We start from the raw sequence: 19537 nt of genomic DNA, 5'->3' as shown, positions 1-19537 counted from the left end.
ATTCATTTTCATATTTATTTCATTAACCTCCCCACTCCCATTTTGTAATGTAAATTGTCACTGCATGATTTCCAGTCTGTTGCAACAGTCATGCAAAATCCAGGGACCTTGGTGCAGGGTTTGGAATCAGACTGCCCTAGAGTAAATAGGTCAGGTCTTGGGTGTGAGTGGTTAAGGACGGCCAAGTGCCAAGTACTGGCCCTATGTATCATGCAGGCATCATTTGTCTGTAACTAAAATTTTCCAGAGGTTAGTCAGAGCCTCCCTCAAGTGTAGGAGTATTGGTTTTCTTTCAGTCATTTATAAATGCATTTCAGCCCTTAAGGAGAAAATGTCTTCAAAATCTAACACCACCTGTAAAAATTAACATGCAAGTCTAGCTCCTCATCTAAAGAGGAAATGTGATAATCCTCCCCCTTATTCACATGCTTGCAAACTGATGTTCATGTATGTATTTGCATACATGGTTATATATGCATGCATGTAGCTTTACATGCTGGGTGCAAGCATGCACCCAGGTTATGCACTCTTGTGTACACAGGCTTATACATGTGAGCACACATGCAATGGACTTTTGCATCTCTTCAGCTATGCTCGAGTTTGTTTATGTCCATGCCTATGCACAGGTTTGCAGATGTGCCAGCAAGATTTTCACACTTGCATGAACAAGCTGTTGCGGAGGGAGAATTCTGTTGAGAGGATATGCAGCGATTTGCATTGCCACTGCTCTGAAGTGACTTTACCTCGAGCACATCACATTGTTTTATGTCCTACTCTGGGTTTGGATTAAATCCAGCCTGAGGGGGAAAAAAAGGGGTGAGGTGGGGGGCAGCTGAACCAATGGAATAAAAGAAACAAGGGCCCCCTGAATCTGGAGAGAGGAGACTTGATGAATTGAAAAGGGAGGCAGTTTTAAATAAGAAGGAAAATGGACGTCTGCATTGCTTTGTCACTTTCCCATCAAGGCTATCCTTCCCCCGATCGTTAGCCGAGCTGGCAACCGGACTAATATTGTAAAAGGGGGGGGGAGGCAGCAAAAAACCCCACCAACAATCACACGATGCCCGGTGTCACTGCAACGTGGGTTACAAAACCCGGGCACAGAACAGAAGTCAGATCCTTCCCACACAACGTCAGAACAGCGGCAAAGCGGAGGGGCTCGCACTCCCAAATCTTCCCCTCCCCGCCCTTTTGCTGGGAGCCACTAAGGGAGCCGTATCCAAATGAGCTGCCTCCCGGCAGCCAACCAAAAAGAGACTCCTGGGCGTGGCCTTCCTCCACTTCCCAGGGAAAGTTTACATTCATTGTTTTTTAAAAAATAAGGCAGCGGCAGATGAGCTGGAGCCGGGCTTGAGGTGGTGCAAGGTAACAGAAGTGCCGAGGGGGTGTGGGCAGGGGAAGGTTGGTTTCGGCTATATCCTTCTGCTAGAGGGCGAGGGTGTTACGCTATTCTGAAGTGATTGTTTTTATTTTTTGTATTAATAATCACAGCCCTTGTGTTGAGCTATTTTTACTAGTGATCTCCAAGCCTTTCACAAGGGGTGGGTATCATCCCCCATTTACAGATGGGTTTCAGAGTAGCAGCCGTGTTAGTCTGTATCCGCAAAAAGAACAGGAGTACTTGTGGCACCTTAAAGACTAACAAATTAGAAGTGAGCTGTAGCTCACGAAAGCTCATGCTACAATAAATTTGTTAGTCTTTAAGGTGCCACAGGTACTCCTGTTCATTTACAGATGGGCCGCCTCAGGCCCAGAGAGATGATTCGTCCCAATCTGCAAAACCTCAGGAAAAAAAGGTTTTATCCATGGCTTGGAATTGGGAGTGAATGCAAGTGTTTTTCTCTTCCTGCCCTTCCAAACAAATCTCTGTGCTTGGCAATTCTAAACACAGGGCATGGTGATTAAACAAGCTGGAAAAACATGTAGCGCTAGTTTGGGGAGTGAACCTGTGGGACAAAGAAGTGGATATTGTGTGTGATTTACCTGGCACCCGCAGTGAATTAGTGCAACAGTCACCCTAAGAAAACCGTATCCTATTTTAGTTTGGGTGCTTTGGAGAGAAAATTAAACCTCTGGTCAGCAGCACTGCTCTAAGTTCCGACAATGAGAGGAGAAGCTGCAGGCTAGCACCAGGGATCTTTTTCAGCTGGCTGTCTTTGACAGACAGTTTTTGGGGAGGAAGAGTACCCCTGAAGGGGAGGATATGTGGCAGCTCGAGTATCCCAGCCCATGGTGAGCCAGGCAGTCTTTGGAAGTAAAGCATGGCTCCTAGGACCAGCTTTGGAATTGCACTTTTGGTGCATTGTAGCTAGTAAATATCCCCCCAGTCTGAATAGATCAGCTCAGGAAAAGGCTAAGCAGGTTTCTAAAGCTCCTAAAGCACTTGCAAATGGAGCCCCAGGTCAGGGCATCTGCTGGAAGGTATTAATATAGTCCATCCCTTTTAAAGAAGACTCAAATCAGGCCATTCTGCCAGCAATCGCTGAGATGGTGATGTAGTTCCCCTCCTAAAAGAGCTCCAGATAAGAACATTCCCGAGCTGCCAACACTGGCATATTGATGGTGATTCTCCTTCTAAGGAACCCAAGATCAAAACATTCCCTACTGGGGGCAGTGAACACCAGGCTGTTAATAAAGTTCCTCCTCCTAAATGAGCCGAATACCTAGGTATTGAAGTGTCTTGTCTCTCCATCCTTTATTGCTTCTTTCCTTTGCAGTTACCTCCCTAAGGCAGCACACCTGAGGAAACGTCTTTCCCCTGGCATGGGCTATGTCAGATTTTGTAGAGCATGCCCCCTGTGAGAACTTTGAGGCCAATGTGTTTGCCAGGAGCCGATGCCAGAATTGTTTCCGGGCAGTTGGTGCTCACCACCAGCCCAGCAACCAGGTGAGCTTTTCATGTGACCTGGAGGGCTATGAATATTTCATGAGAGGCTCCATTGTTTTGGGCTGTGACTGCCTGAGCTGAGTGGATGCAAATTCTCAACACTGCCACCCCATGAGGCTTTTTGGATTTCACTGAGGTGGGGGGGGGGGACTGAAATTTCCTCTGTGCACAAAATCCATCATTTAATTATTCCCTAGTGCTCTCATGAATTCTGAGCCCTGATCAAAGAGGGGACTAGTGTTGTACTGCCTGGGAGGGAGGGCTGGGAGTTAGGGTTGAGATGCATTGGCAGTGCTGCGTGGGGAGTCTCAGGGCTGCTATAGCAGGGGGGTGTGGCAGGTCAGGACTGAGAGGCATCAGTGAATAATGTGTATGGGGGAAAGGTAGGATTGGACTATCGGAGCCGATACACAGCAGGATGGAGTTGTAGGCTTAAAGCTGTGTGTGTGTATGTGCTGCCATATGTTTAAAATCTTCCTTTTGAGGAAAGCCATTGGTGCAGGATGGGGAAAGGATACTAAGCCTTTCACCTTGTCACTGCTTGAATCAGCCCAAGTTAGTAGGGACTGAAGGTCTGATGGCTTCTGGTGCCCACATCACAACTGACCCTGATTGGTCCCCTTACTGATAGTCTCAGCAGAGAAGCCAAGGTCAGAACAGACCATGGAGACCAAACTCTCCTCTCGTCCCCAGGGCAAGGCGAGGTGCATTAGTGAGGACTGGTGCCAGTGAGGCTCACACTGCAGCTGTCCCTGCAATACATGTCTGAGGGACAGAAGACTTTGGTCTCCCCGGGCTAGGGTGACCAGATGTCCTGATTTTATAGGGACAGTCCTGATATTTGGGGCTTTTTAAAATATGGGCTCCTATTACCCCCCACCCCCATCCCGATTTTTCACATTTGGTATCTGGTCACCCTACCCCGGGCTGTTGATCAGACACATTTCATCAGTGCCAAACTCACTTTAGAAATGCACTGTGGGCCAGGTGTGTCACCTGCCGGCTCCTTGCCCTGCTGCTAGTGGGAGAGTGTGACACTCCATCCCAGCGTGGGGTGCCAGCTGGTTTCATGTTCACAGAGGGCTTCGCGTTGTTCATTGTTCTCTGGGAGTGATCAGCCCAGGATTATGAAATAGTAATGAGGCTCCCACTCTCTCTGGGCCTGGGCTTCTAGAGTTACTGCCGCCTTGCCTGCGATCGGCTCAGAGCTGTCTCCTCTGAGCAAATCCCAGCGAGGGCGACACAATGGAGAGAAAGCGGCGCTGACAGCCAGGCTGCTAGGAACCTTCCCCCTCGCTGCTCCCATGCTGAGAAGGTAACTGGGCTGGGGAGAAGTGGGAGGCCAGCACCCTGGGGAAATGCCAGAGCGCTATAGAGCCGGGGGGAGGGACTTTGGCTCCAGTCCTCCCTTCGGACTACACCCTCCTTTGCCAGGAAAGCATTTGCCCTGCCCTATGGCACATAGAGCCTTGGCAAAAATCCTCCAGGGGCAGGGGAATGCAGGCGATGAGCAGCTCCTGCCAGTCGGGGCATCGGTTCTCGTGTGATGGGCAGTGTCTGATCTCATGAGCAAAGCCAGACTCTGGCTTTTCCCACTTGTCTGGTGAGCCTGACAGGAGCCTGGCAGCTATATCAGAGGGCACTTACCTGATCAAGCTAAGTCCTGGGGCTCCCCTGGGAAGGTTCCCCCTTTCTCCCCCTGGCCTGACATCCCAGATATCCCTCTCCTCATCCATGCCCTTCAAGTGTTCGCTTGGGTTCAGTGCCTCATCCCTCTTCTCCCTCACTCAATCTCTGTCTTGGGGTGACTGCAGCCCCAGGAGATGGAAGTTAACGGCTCCAGCATCCAACAGGGCCTCGCTAGGCCTCTCTCTGGACTGCTGAGGAAGGAGAAGAACAGCTTGAATGTGAGAGATCATGGAACAGTGAGGGGATCCAGCACTCCCGGAGGCAGGCTGGTGTTAGGGAGATGCCCTGAGAGCCAGGATAGGAATGAAAGGTCCTCTGGAAGGAGGATGAGACTGATAAGAAAGACAACTTCCCCACTAGCCCTTGGAACGGTGGAGTCACCAGTACTTCCCCTTGCTTCCTGCAGGTGCCAGAGGAACATGCTGTGGAGGCCCCACATGGTGATGCCACCAGTGGGCCAGACCCAGGTGGACTTTGGGACCCCCTGTGCATCTTAGCTCCCCAGTGTGAGCTGTATGTGTGCGCGGGCTTCAAGGACAGGACTGAGGAGTGAGTATTGCACTGTGGGAGAATTCCCTGACACTGATCCCTGCTAGGTAAATAATCAGGGGAGAGGAGAGGTAGGTGTCATCCCATTATAGGAGAAGAGAGGCAAGTGTCTTACCATTGATCCCTGCAGGTCGTGCAAGGGGCAGATGGGGCAAACTCTGAAAACCCACCATCACCAGTCCACTAGCCAAGCTCCTCACTGGCAGACTCAGTAGAGGCCAAGGGCTGAATGGGCCATGGAGACTGGACTCCCCTCTTCCTCAGCCTCTCCAGAGCCAGGCTGAGGCCCACTGGCAGCGGTGTGCCATGTGGGGAGCCCTCGCTGGCACTGCCCAGCCTGGCCCTGCTCTGGGGATTGAGGAGTTGGATCTCTGCTGGGCCAGTTCAGCAGAGCCGCACTCACACAGCTCTCCATGCTGGCCCACGGTAACGCATTCAGCTGTACAGAGACCACCAGCTGTTTATGTTTCCCTGCCTCACAGCTGGCAGGAGAGCTTGGCATACACCCAGCTCAGCAGCCGAGCCCAGGACGAGCATGAAGACACCAGCACCCGTACTGATATCAGCACCGATACCAGCACCGGTACCGGAACCAGTGCCACGCTCTCAGGGGTGAGATGGGATCATCTTGTCTTTTTGGATTGGGCTGTTTAATTCCCCTTGTGCCTTAACCCCTCAGCACCACTTTCCCTGGGTTCCTTCTGAGACGAGCTGAACCCCAAAGATAAAGGGTAAATAGGCCCGTTTTGAGATATTCTGGGGAACTGCAGAGTTCTGGGTAATTGGGTTTGGAGAGGGATAGATGCTGATGTCATAGGGACAGTCCCAAGGGACCTTTAACACCCACAAAGTAAACTCCTCTAAAGAGCACACCAGCTAATGCTGGGAGTCCACATTTATTCTCAGTGCTCAATCCATTCCCCACAGCACCCCGTATTGGCTGAGGCTGGGATAGGAATAACTCATTGCTCGCCCAAGCCAGTATTCCTATACCATTTCCTATCATGCTTGCTGAAGATAGAGGTTGGCCATGGAGTAATGGTGTACTCGCTATAGCTAGCAGGTCTGTACTGCTCCCTGCAGTGCCTCCTGCTGGAAGAGCCTGGGATTGAAGTGACTGTGAGCTCCACACATCACGTGCATTTGCATCATTCCCCATAGCACCTCCTGCCAGAAGAGGCTGGGACAGTAGCTTTCTGCATCCTTTGTACTGATGTGGTCTGTTTCATTCCTCAGGACTGGGAAATGACCAGGCTGCTGGACAGCATTTTGGGATTGGACAAACAAGACACAATGAACTACACGGGCCAGAGGAAAGAGGTGCAGATTGGAGCCCTGCAGTCAGACAGACCCAGGTGGGGTCAGACCATATCCTGGGGGAGAACAGAGTCCCAGAGCTTCATGAAAGAAATCTCCCCTCAGAAAGCAGGTTTGTTTTTCTCCCACCGTAGATCATAGTTCTGGATATAGGTGGCTCGTTCTGCATGTGGGGTTGGTCTTGGAGTCTATGGTTCAAGGCTCTATTTAGATTGTAACCTCTCTGGGGCAGGGATTGTCTCTTACTCTGTACAATGCCTGGCAGAATGGGGTCCAGTCTCAGCTGGTCCTTAGGCACTACTGTAATAAACGTGATAAATAGTAATAATAGAGCCCAGGGTCTGTGCAGTTTTCTCCAGTGTTCCTGTGCTTCTCAGCCTCGCCTGCAATTCTCAACCCAATGTCCGTGCAGTTCTGGTTTTGGAGTCTTTGTGGTTCCTGGTGCTCCTCAGCCCGGCCTGGCACCTGCAGTTCTGAATGCAGTGTCTGCAGGATACTAGGTCTTATCCATGTCATTCTGGATTGTCTCTGGCTCTCATCCCAATATCCACTTTGTATCGGATCTGACCACTGCTGGTTCTGGCCACGCTGTTCCTGTGTGAGGGAGGGGATGTATCTGCTTCTTGGAGCTGCCCTAACCTCAATGTTCTGTTTCCCTCCCAGAATCCAGTCCTGTGAGCCAGAGCACTGGGGATGGCTGGGCAAAGCATCAGACGGAGAGCAGTTATTTCTCTCTGGAACGCCGGAAATCTGACCCCACCTGGGTCTCCTCCCCTCCACGAGCCAGCTCCAGCACCTTGCCCACACGCAGTGACCCAGTAAGGACTGGCAGGCATCTCACTTCCTCCATCAGCTCACTGGACTCTGACTTACCTGGGTGCACGAGGGGCGGCGGCGAGGGGCGACATGCCCTGGTGCGGCAGGAATACACGGTGTTGGCTGATCTGCCCAAGCCCAAGCGGATCAGTCACAGGGAGGCATTTGAACAGGAACGCAGCAGCTCCCGCACTCGGAGCCCAGGCCGGGCAGAGGTGGAGCGGATCTTTGGATACGAGCGTAGGTGAGACATGGAGCTGGGTGTGTGTTGGATTGGTATCACTGAAAGCCTGATTTTTGGATGTACGTAAGCAACCACTGCTCTGCTGAGTGCCTGCAAGTCAGCCCCTCCCATTGGTGCTCACACTGAGTTAGAGAGCCATGTTTAAACTCAATTTAAAGATTAGTGTAGACAGGGCTTGAGGCAGGGCCTCCATCTCTCTGTGAAGGGCCTCCTGGGAACTTCCCTATCTGATGTTAAAGTTATAGTGCCCATAGCTGGCGGGGTGAGGAAATGGAGGGAGAGCGAGTATAGATGGGGAGAAGAGATGATGGTGGATAGAGAGCACGAGTGGAAGTAAAAACAGAGTGGCAGTATGGTGGATGGGGTGGGAAATAGGAGGGGTAGATGGGGTGTGGAAAGCATTATTGAGGTACAGAACATGAGGGGGAAAGGAGCCATGGTGGGGAGTGGAGAGCATGACTAGGGATCATTGGGGAGATAGGGAGTCTATTGGGCCTGAGGAGATGCAGGTAGTTGAGGAGTGCAGCATTGGGGGGATGGTTGATGTAGACGAGAGCTCAGGATGGGAGGCAGGCATGAGCGCAGACAGAGGAGTTCATGTTAGACTCTGATGGAGCTGGGAATCAAACTCAGAAATATGGTATCACGGTCTCTGTCCTACTGTGGTCTGTGAAGGTTGGGGCAGGTGAGGACTCTGGGCTGGGGGCCTCTTGAAGCCCAGACAGAAGAGCACCTGTGATTGTCTTTGTGTGTGGCTGTTAGGAAGTCCGAGACGCTGGAGGCGTTCCAGGCCCTGGAGGACGGCCTCCTGGACCGGCTGGATGGCAAGACCCCACTGCTGGCCAAAGAAGGGCAGTTAGGCAGGAGGCAGTCCAGCCCCACCCTGTACAGAGAGGTGAGTTGCTGGACTCATCACCAGCCCCTTCCTTAGCCAGATAGCCGTAGACACGGCCCAGCCCTGGCTTCCTTTCAGCAAACACCTTCCCAAGCTGTGTCTTGTCCCCATCACCTTTTCCATTCTCTCTCTGTGCCACACAACTCTGTCTTCTCCTCTTATTATCACCTCCACTCCTCCCTTTCCACTTGATTCCCAGATCCTTCTCTCTCCCCATCTCCTTTCTCTGTGTGTGCCCCACTGCTGCCCCTATTGCAAAATTAGACCACTGCTCCTTCACTGGTTGGGTGACAGGGGCCACTTCTTTAGGCATGGGATAGGCAGCTCTGCGTGTGTACAGATGCATGTGCGCGCCACTGCCCCCTACTGGAGCATAAGACCTGTTGATGTTTGAAAATTCCCTCTGTGGGCTGAGCTAAGTGCTGCAGGTAGGTCTGTGCATTACTGCCCCCTATTGTAATACAATGGCCCTGTTGGCATACAGTAGTGCCCCTTCCTTTGTAGGCCATCAGTAACAAGATCCAGCGGCTGGAAGTTGAAGGTAGACAAATTCAGACTGGAAATAACATGTAATTTTTTAACAGCGAGGGTAGTTAACCACTGGGACAATTTACCATGGGCCGGGGTGGATTCTCCATCACTGGCAATTTTTAAATCAAGATTGGATGTTTTTCGACAAGATCTTCTCTAGTTCATACAGGAATCCTTTGGGGGAGTTTTATGGCCCGTATTATACAGGAGGTCAGACTAGGTTATTATATAGTGGTTCCTTCTAGCCTTGGAATCGGTGAACCTCTGAACTGAATGGTCTCCATGTGCTAATTGCCTCTTTCCCTGAATGTGCATGAAGGATGTGGACAAGCTCGTTAGATAACTCACTTTTTTATCCTTCCTCTGATCTCATCCCTAGGGGAACAAGAGGCTCCTACAGCAGCTGGAGCAGCCTGGCAGACGTGGAGGAGAGGCCCTGCACTCAGTGAGCCCGGCTCGGCGATCGGAAAGAGACTGGAGGAGCCAAGTGGACTCTATGTGCCACATGAGTACAGACAAGTGCATGGACAGAGAAAGGGTTTCTCCTCAGCCCTTGAATCCTGGAAAACACACAGACAGTAACTGGAAAAGCCAGAGGGATTCCCTGCACCCCACAAACCCCGGGAAGAGCTCAGATAACAGTTGGACTAGCCGAGGGGGGCACCTGCGCTCCTTGAGTCCTGGGAAGCACCCAGAGAGCAACTGGAAGAGCCCAAAGGAGACCCACCCTGTGAGTCCAGTAACAAGCACTGAGAGAAAGTGGAAGGGTGCAAAAGAACCCCTGCACCCTATGAGTGCTGGAAAACGCATGAGTGCGCGACATAGCCTAGAGGAGAAACCCCACCTTGTGAGTCCGGGGAAATGCACAGAGCGAGATCAGAAGGGCCAGGGCAAATCACTGCGCCCCGTGAGTCCAGCCAGGAAACTGGAAAGCGACTGGAGGAGCCAGGCAGAGACCCTGCGCTCCAGGAGTCCAACCAGGCAGCCGGAGAGGGACTGGAGGAGCCAGGCAGAGACCCTGCGCTCCAGGAGTCCAACCGGGAGGCCAGAGAGGGACTGGAGGGGCCACGCAGAGACCCTGCGCTCCAGGAGTCCAACCAGGCAACCGGAGAAGGACTGGAGGAGCCACGCAGAGACCCTGCGCTCCAGGAGACCAATTGGGAGGCCAGAGAGGGACTGGAGGAGCCACGCAGAGACCCTGCGCTCCAGGAGTCCAACCGGGAGGCCAGAGAGGGACTGGAGGAGCCAGGTAGAGACCCTGCGCTCCAGGAGCCCAGCCAGGCAGCTGAAGAGGGACTGGAGGAGCCAGGAAGAGGCTCTGTGCTCCAGAAGTCAAACTCAAAGATCAGAAGACCACTGGAAAACCCAAGAGAAGTGCTTGTGCCACATGAATCCAATGCAACAGCTGGAAAGGGACTGGAGAAGCCAAGGAGAATGTCTGTACTCAGTGAGCTCAGGGCACCAACCAGAGACCAAAAGCCCGGTGAGTCCAAGTCAATGGTTAGAGAGTGACATGAAGAGCCATGAGCAGTCCCTAGACCTAAGCTCAGAGAAGCAATTGGAGAATGACAGGGGCAAAGAGGAGACCCTCCTACATCAAGTGAGTAGAACTATGGAGGAGTGAGAGTCCTGAGAGAACCAGTGGATGATGGGAACCCCTCCCCCAGCAGATCCAAACCCTGGCAATCAATCCTCAGTTTCCACAGAGAATCCCATTCCTTGCAGCCCCACCCAGTGAATAGCACAGAGGTTGGCTTCTCCTCTGGTGTTTAGCTCTGTCCCATTCCTTGTGATGCCTCCTGCTGTCCAGGACAGAAATAGAGCTCTGCCCCTGCATGTTTCCCTTTCCCCTGGTGTCCCCTACTGGCCTGAATGAAGAGTGCTTTGTCCTCAGCGCGGTGGGGATGAATTTCCCCAGTAGTGTGTTGGGAAATGGGCACATGCTTATGGAAAAAGAGCGCAGAATCCTAGGGCTTAGACCCTGATTTCTCTCCCTGTAGTCCCAGCTAGATCGAGGCACAACCCGACCCCTCAACAGTGCCAGCTCCATGGGAAGCCAAGATCTTTATTTGAACACTAACGGGCAACGCCACAAGGTACTCCAGAAACTGGGGAAGAAGTGGGAACAGGAGGGGGAGCGGGGGGAGAGCGCATGGTGTATGTGCATGAGGGAACCTCTCAGAAGCTCCCAGAGTGAGTAGTATGACAAGGAATTGGCTGGGCCATTCTCTGTGACAATTGCACCTCCCCTCTCCCAATACATTTTCCATGCTCGTTAGCACATTATACACACTAATTAATCCTTCCAACACCTCCATTAGGCAGGAAAACATTACTCCCTGTATTTCACAGGTGGGGAAACTGAGGCGCAGAGTGGCAAAGTGATGTGCCCAAGGTCACAGAGAGAGTCGGTGGTATAACTGGGTTTAAAATGCAAGAGTTTCTGACTGCTAGTGCTGAGCTCAGCCCAACCTCTCTTTCTCTCATATCCTACGATAAATAAGGTGTAGTTGACCATTGTATATGGATAAGGGGAGGGGCTTATTTTACAAATAGAATCAAAAGTGCGTTATTGTGCTGGTGCTCTTGTGATTTAGTGATGATCTCTCAAGTGAATTTGATGCTGATGAAAGGTACCAGCCTATCTGATCATTCTGGAGCGTGAATCTTCTGTTGAACCCAGGTCATGTGCTGTGTAGACACCAGTAGTACTCTGTTCCCTGCCTCCCTCCCCTTCAGTGTGCCTTAGCTCTCCCCGGGAAAGATCTCCTCCCAAGAGAGGGGAGTTGTCTCCATGGCCCATTCGCACTTCTGCTGAGAATGTCAAGGAAGGGGCCAATGGAGGAGGAGCATGAGGGTACATTTGTTGTGGGATTTGGGCATCCATTCGCTCTGGACTGTGACTTATCAACTCATTTCCCATGAAGCATCAGACAGGAATGCCTTGAACTCCGTGTCCCCCAGGGTTGGATTTGAAGGGGTGACCCACATGCCATTCCCAGTCCCCTGAGCCATGAAACTCTTGATCAAGAGTTGAAAGGCTCTGTATCCCACCCCCCATCTCTGAACCAGCCATCCAGTACAGGGGGGTTGTGTGTGTGTCCCTCTTCTGAAGTTTGTATTATTTCTGCTAACAACACTGAATTTGCTTCAGGCTTGTTTTTCTCTCCTTTGTAGGGGGCATCTTCTCAATGCTGCAGTGTCCTGGGGCCCTGGCCATATGAGAGAACTGGCTCTAGCTAAACAGCAGCCAGGGTTCAAATCTTTCCTCCTCCCTACCCCCATCCCACCCTTCACCTCCCCCACAGGGGCTATTAAAATGCTAATACTCTTTGAGTACCAGGCTGTCACTTGTAGGGAGGCCCAGCACTCTCTCCTCCTCTTCCCGGAGCTCCTATTGCTTACTTTCCTCACTTGTGCAGCTGAAAGCAGACTGAGTCCTGAGGGAAGGTGCCCTTTCCTCCTTGGCATTTGTTCTTTCTTAGTGCCCTCCTCTCTTGGCCAGGCTGGTGAACACAGAAGGAAGTAGAGGGCCACAAGGGTCACACATCTTTAAGTGTTCTTTATAGTACCTGTCACCATAGTATTGAAGTACTTAAATACATGGTTTAACCGTCGGGTCCCCAACGCGGTGCCTGCGGGCACCATGGTGCCCACCGGGGCACTTCACAGTAAGTGCTCCCGCTTACTGGCCAACAGACAAGCAGCGTCATCCAGAGGCGTTGCCGCCAAAATGCTGCCGAAATGGCGGCATTTTGGGGGCGACGCCTCTGGATGACGCCGCTTATCGGTGGCATTTCGGCAGCGACGCCTATTGACGTTACCGCTTGTTGGCAGAATTTCGGCAGATGCTCGTCCGCCGCCACGGTCCTCCGTGGCTTGTCGTCTGGCACCCGCCAGACGAAAAAGGTTGGGGACCATTGGTAACCTATCTCTATCCATTTTGATGGACCCGTCACCATAGTATCTGGGTGCAGCACCCACATTAATGCATTTAGCCTCACAACACCTCTGTGAGCTGGGGAAAGGTTATTAGCTCAATTTTACAGATAGGGCAACTGTGGTAAAGAGAGATTGAATGACCTGCAGAAAGTCCAGTAGGAAGCCTGTGATAGAGATAGGAATTTGACTTGGACCTCCTGAGGCTCAGTCCAATGCTTGCTTTAACCACGGGACCACCCTTCCTTCTTACACTTCACCCTGACCCCAACATATACCTCTTCAATTCTCACAAAATGGCAAATGACATTTAATGTGGATAAATGTAAAGTAATGCACGTTGGAAAAAATAACCCCAACTATACATACAGTATGATGAGGGCTAATTTAGCTACAACTAATCAGGAAAGAGATCTTGGAGTCATTGTGGATAGTTCTCTGAAGACATCCACGCAGTGTGCAGAGGCAGTCAAAAAACAAACAGGATGTTAGGAATCATTAAAAAAGGGATAAAGAATAAGACGGAGAATATCTTATTGCCCTTATATAAATCCATGGTATGCCCACATCTTGAATACTGCATACGGATGTGGTCTCCTCATCTCAAAAAAGATATACTGTCATTAGAAAAGGTTCAGAGAAGGGCAACTAAAATGATTAGGGATTTGGAACAGGTCCCATATGAGGAAAGATTAAAGAGGCTAGGACTTTTCAGCTTGGAAAAGAGGAGACTAAGGGAGGATATGATAGTGGTATATAAAATCATGAGTGGTGTGGAGAAAGTGAATAAGAAAAAGTTATTTACTTGTTCCCATAACATAAGAACTAGGGCCCACCAAATGAAATTAATGGGCACCAGGTTTAAAACAAATAAAAGGAAGTTCTTCACACAGCACACAGTCAACCTGTGGAACTCCTTGCCTGAGGAGGTTGTGAAGGCTAGGACTATAACCATTTAAAAGAGAACTAGATAAATTCATGGAGGTTAAATCCATTAATGGCTATTAGCCAGGATGGGTAAGGAATGGTGGCCCTAGCCTCTGTTTGTCAGAGGGTGGAGATGGATGGCAGGAGAGAGATCCTGTTAGGTTCACTCCCTCTGGGGCACCTGGCATTGGCCACAGTTGGTAGACAGGATACTGGGCTGGATGGACCTTTGGTCTGACCCAGTATGGCCATTCTTACATTCTTATGACCAGTCCCTTAAAGACCCACAGTCTGGTTGCAAATGGTCATAGGCAATATCGTGTCGATCCCAGGATAAGAGAGAGACCAGGTAGATGAGGTAATATCTTTTATTGGGTCAACTTCTGCTAGTGAGAGAGAGAAGCTTTCGAGAGAGCTCTTCTTCAGATGTGGCTTGAAAGCTTGTCTCTCTCACCAACAGAAGTTGGTCCAATAAAAGATATTACCTCACCCACCTTGTCTGTCTATAGGCAATATCCAGAGCTGTGGCCCAGTCAGAGGCTCTGCTGGGCATATGAACCTTTCTCAGATATCTGTAACCATGTGCCAATTTCACACTATCTGAGGTTCATGGAGCCAGATGCAGGGGGCAAAAGATCAGCCAGTGTAATGGTAGATGATGGGGATGTTGCAGAGGGAGAAGGGCTTGTGTGTGTGAAGGCAGCTCTGCCCTGGGAGAGGATGGCGGATAGTGAAGGTGGGCAGAAGGGGGGAGACTCATCCAGGGTTTGTATTCAGCTTGCCAGCTTCAGCCATGCTGTGGTTAGATAGGAGCACCTTCTCTGACTTTATTCTCCTTGTACTGCCAGTCAGTTACAGGAAAGATGTTTCTAAATGAATTATATTAAATGGGTTCAGGTGTGTATTTCAGAAGCAAACAAAGTAAGCAGCAAATCTGGTCTTCTGGGAATTACAGTTCATTCAGTCAGGGGCTACAGCGATCTCATGAAATCTCCATAAAGAGTTGTAAGGCTGCTCTTCTGCTCACATTTCTGTGAGGCTAAAGGCAAGAGGGCATTTTCGTTCTCCTGCCCTTTCCTGTCTGACAGTCCTGCTGCAGGACAGGAAGCAGCAGTAAGAAGATCCCAGGTGCTACCAAGTGGATGATGCCCTCTGTGGGCGCGCAACTTTTGAGAGAGGAGCTGTGCCAGGGGCAGTGGGCTCAGCTAGGAGCTGAGTGTGAACGTGGGGTGGGGGCAGCAGTCCTGGCCTGCTTGCACCGGGCACCCCCTTCCCCCTGCAGCTCTTCCCGGCAGGGGTCACCTGGCTTAACACTCCTGTTGCATCTGTGCTGCTGATCCCTTAGGCTCCCCCTCGCCCCTCCTAACCCTGCTCCCTTCCTCATTGGCTGCCCAGCTCCGCCTGGCTCCCCCATTGGCTACCGGCCCCTCCGGCCGCGTGCGCGTGCCGGCTCCGCGGCCTCCCATTGGCCGGGGGGACCCTCCCAGGAAGTTTAAAAGCGGAGGGGGAGGGGGAGGAAAAGTTTCTGGGCGGCAGGGAGCGAGCGGAGGGAAGGAGCCGATGGCGGGGCTGGCGCCGCGGGAGCGCTGAGGCCGGGCCCCTGCGCGGGCCGGGCTCCCCCCTCCCGCCCCCGGCATCATGACAGTGAGTCTCTGCTCCGGCCCGGGCGCGGGGCGCGTTCGCCGGGGGCTGAACCGGCCGGGGCCGAGTGGGTTTTACTGGGGACCGTGGAGCCGCCCTGGGGCCTCTCTCCTGGCGCGGGGGGGCTGCTCGGTGCATGTGCGAGCCGGTGCCGTGCCGCTGCGGGCCGCCGTCTGCCGCGCTGGGCGTGCGGCTCGCCCGGTCGGGAGCCGAGCGCTCCCCCTGCTCCGGGGAGCCCGATCCTGGGGTAGGCGGGACCCACCCCCTGGCTGTGCCTACGCCTTGGGAAGGCGCCCGTTTCCGCAGTCACTGGGCGGCTGGCCCCTGGCATGGACCCCCCTCCTCCGGCGGGTCTCCCCACCGCCCCTTGCACTGCACAGGGCTTGTGGTTTGTTGCCTTTTATTATTTACAGGAAGTTCAGTCAAGCAGCAGCTGTTTGCTGGGGCCCCGCGGCGGGCTGGGCTCTTGGGGTGGCACGAGTGCAGCTGTGAGGGGCAGGTCAGCTGTGGGGTGGGGGGTAGAGGGGGCTGTAGGCATGATGCCAGCAGGCGATGGCCTGTCAGTGGTGGGGCAGAGCTCTGAGACTGGTAACAGAGGAGAGGCTGCTCCCAGGCGAGTGTCTGAGGGCTTTGGCTGTGCACACATGGGGCAGGGAGGGGAGAAGGAGTGAGTGAGTGAACAGGGCAGTGAGTTTTTGGTTTTTTTGTTTGTTTTCCCCTCCACCCCAGCTTGAGAAGGGAGAGACAGCCTGGTCGCAGAGAGCGGGGAGTAGAGATTGACAGCCTGGTGAGGGCCCCATGGCGTGCGAGGGGGTGGGCTGGTGTCCAGGCTGGATGGAGTCCTGCTGGAACTGGAAGGGGAGGCACCGAGGGAGGCCGGGATGTGATGACCCTGAGCGCCTTTATGAGCTGTCAGCCTACGCTTCCTTACAACATCCTGCAGCTTTTCCTGCCCTTCCTGGTGACACCCCGTCCTTTTCCTCCTCCCCCACATGGGGTCAGGCAGAGAGGGGCTCATGGAATGGGAACTTTGCCCAGCCTGGGTATAGGAGTAGAGCTCCCTGGTGAGATGCCGTGTTGTAGCTTCCCCCCACCCCAAGTAATAGAGTGAATCTTCCCCCATCACTAACCCCTCCCTCCTTCTCCTCACTTGTCTGTTTTCTCCCTGATTTGGGGAGAGCAGATCCGTCTTGGGAAACAGCCAAGCAGTGCCCGTGACTGTGGTGGAATGGCTGTTATCTGTAGCAGAGCTGTGTTCCTGCCGATTAGATACCCAAGACTTAACAAATGCACTGCCTAAAGCTCCATTTTCCCACCCCCGTTCTGTCCAGATTTGCTGATCCAAACACCCCCTGCTAATTCAACCGAGGCAGCTCTCCCCACCCACTTCATCTCAGTCCTCAGCTGCATCACCTCTGCCTGTTGATCCCCACCTCGGATATTTCAGTCCTCATCAGGGAGGGTAGATGTGTGAAACACACAAACAGAAACTAGGTTGCCAAACTTGCATCACTAATGACCTTGTTCAGGATTTGAACTTGGCCTTTATTTAGAAGCGAGAGGCCCTTGCTCTGAACCCTGCTGTGCTGCTGCCTCCAGCACACACTGTAAAAGAGGATGTGGTTTAGGGGAGAGGCAGTGGTTGGCTCTATCTGCTGAGGGTGGTACAGGAAGGGGACCAGCATTCCTAGGCCCTGGAGGGAAGGTTGCTGCACACAGCAGAATAATGGAGGTGACAGGCTGGGCTGTGCATCCTTGTGCCTGGAGGCAGTTCTCACAGGGCTAGGCAAAGCACAACATCCACTTGTTTTCATAGTATGAATGGAATTGGGAGCTGTGTAGGCCCTTGATCCAACAGAGGGAGTAACTCTGCTTCCACCAAACAGATCATGGGGCAACTTTCCTTCCCTTCTGTCCTGAGTCCTCTGTCACACGACTACTCTTATATATTAACAAGATGAGGGGGGAGGGTGTCTCCCTGGAGCTGAAATGTTTCAAAAATCACTGTGCATGGTAGAGAAAATGGAGCTGGTTCTGGCCAGTGGCCCTGGGGAATGTCTGGGAAAATGCAGGAGGTGGTACTGGTCCCCAGAAGTTAGAACTGGAAAAGACCCCTCAGATCACCCAGTCCCTCTCCCTGCAGCCAGGGTAGGATTGTCCCCTCGGGGACACTTCCATAGGGTTCTGGCCAGTCTGGTTTTAAAAGTTTAAGGGATGGGGCCTCCTCTACCCCCGCCCTTGATAGACTACTCCATAGCCTAATAGACCTAACTGTGGAAGTGTCTTCTGAATGTTCCCTTTCTTTGCTTAATTCCTTACTTCTAGCTATACCCCCTGGTACCACCCTAATTCCTTTCCTTCTTTGGTGTTTACATTCTTCAGATATTTGCAGACTGTTATCATGTCCCCCGCAGTCATCACTTAGCGAGACTAAGCATATTCTGCGTTTATTGTAAACCAGTCACTCCAGCCCCTTGAGCACTTCTTCTCCAGAGCCCTTCCAACTTGTCAATCTCTTTCTAGAGATGTGGTGTACAGAAGTGAATGAAATGCTCTGGGTGGAGCCACACCAAAGCTAAGTAGTCCTTGCCCAAGGCCTCTGGACATGCAGCCTAAAACGGCTGGTTTTTCTGTTTTGCTGCCATATCCGACTGCAAACTTGTCTCTAGTTTGCTATCTGCTGTCACCCCAAGGCCCCTCAACATCCCTGCTTTCCAGCTTCTCCCTCTTGCTGAATCTGTGTTTCAGAATATTTTTCCCCAGACACACTATCCCATGCTGTTCCAAATGGAATCTTCTTTTTAGCCTTCTGCCCATTGACTAGATTCCATGCTGTGCTTCCTGGGACGGAAGGTGCAGCTTGTGGGGGAGAGGGGGCAAAGGTGGCTTTAAGACATCTCTTGTAGCTTATGCTGGGGCTGGTACTTCAACAGCCCCAGGGCTGTCCTAAAACTTATGGCAGTCTCCCCACAGCTGCCTATAGGCTGCTCTGCAACCTCAAATAGCTATAAAGAAAGTGCCACAGTCAAGAAGACCCCTCCTAACCCTGGTGCACCCCCACACATGTGGCTGTAAGGGAAGCAATACAAAGCCACATATGCTGCCCTTAGGTTGTTCATGTGTTGGGGTAATTCTTCCTGAAGCCTCCTTTATGGTCCCTATACCGGACATGGGGGCTGGAGTAGGGTGTCAGAATCTGGTCCAATGGTGCTAAGATGTTGTTGAAGTCCTCTGGCATTGCTGTGTCCCTTCTGGGGTTTGCAGCTCCTCCCAATGAAATATCCTCTGCTAATGTCAGTTCACTTGATGATTAATGCTCTGGTAGTGTAAATCACAAAGAAGATGAAACTTCGCACTGATTCTTGTGGCAACCTCACTAGACACCTGACCTCTTGCTCAGTATACTGCTGTTTTATCCTCCCCCCCACTTTTTTTTTTTTTTTTAGGATCATACTTGGGTTTTAATCCGCCTGACCATGGTATTTATCCAAGGCCATTGGAAGTGGTTCATTGGTTAAGATTTTGTAAAGAGTCTGAATCAAATGCATTACTAAAATCCAAGTTTGACACGTACTGTGTCCCTGTGTTCATTTAGATTTTTTTTTTTTTACGCATTACAAAAAATTAGGCTTGACTGGCCAGTTGTTATAAGTCCCTGCTGCTTATTGGGATATCTATTACTCACCATGAAGTTCTGGGAAGCTGCAGTGTGGACATCTGGTGAAGTAGAGAATGATGCCATACTGCATCTGGGGACAAGGGGTGGGATTGGATAGCAACTGTGGGGCTGGCTTTGCTCAGTGACCTTAGGGTACCTTAGTTTAGTATGTGGGAGTGTATTGTTTGCGATGCACATGTGTTTGGCAGCATGTTGGTTTTCTGTTCCATTTCCCTCCCTGCCCCGCCCCCAGTTCACAGCTAGCTGTGGGGGCGCTGGATTGGAAAGGGGAGCAGCTGCTGCATAGATGCAACCACATAATGTGAAGAGTGTTGGGGGAGGCATGTGAGGGAAGCCTGGCGTGTCTGTGGGGTGGACGACATCAACAGGATAATAAAAGCTTGGGGGACGGATGCGTGTCTCCCTCCTTGTACCCCACCCTCA

The 19537-nt window shown here is 51.9% G+C and overlaps 1 protein-coding gene across 6 annotated transcripts in view; it reads left to right on the top strand.

The window, feature by feature from the left end:
* Positions 1–2735: 2735 nt before the first annotated feature.
* The window catches only part of LOC123348222 (TRIO and F-actin binding protein), a 35772-nt gene continuing 18970 nt past the window's right edge, over positions 2736–19537 (top strand). For 3 of the 6 annotated variants that reach the window (XM_044985710.1, XM_044985718.1, XM_044985703.1), the window contains exons 1-9: positions 2736–2887; positions 4062–4202; positions 4983–5125; positions 5608–5737; positions 6362–6554; positions 7106–7502; positions 8265–8397; positions 9308–10528; positions 10929–11024. In XM_044985710.1, coding sequence (XP_044841645.1) covers positions 2771–2887; positions 4062–4202; positions 4983–5125; positions 5608–5737; positions 6362–6554; positions 7106–7502; positions 8265–8397; positions 9308–10528; positions 10929–11024 — 2571 coding nt within the window. In that variant the 5' untranslated portion in view covers positions 2736–2770. Of the gene's footprint in view, positions 2888–4061; positions 4203–4982; positions 5126–5607; positions 5738–6361; positions 6555–7105; positions 7503–8264; positions 8398–9307; positions 10529–10928; positions 11025–15305; positions 15439–19537 lie in introns of those variants that run through there. The other 3 variants (XM_044985727.1, XM_044985734.1, XM_044985751.1) reach the window with 3 other exon arrangements.

This window comes from Mauremys mutica, chromosome 1 (assembly GCF_020497125.1).
Source record: "Mauremys mutica isolate MM-2020 ecotype Southern chromosome 1, ASM2049712v1, whole genome shotgun sequence".
NCBI classification, from domain to species: Eukaryota; Metazoa; Chordata; order Testudines; family Geoemydidae; genus Mauremys; species Mauremys mutica.
Note: the sequence above shows the minus strand (reverse complement) of the source record. Positions and strands in the feature narration are given on the sequence as shown.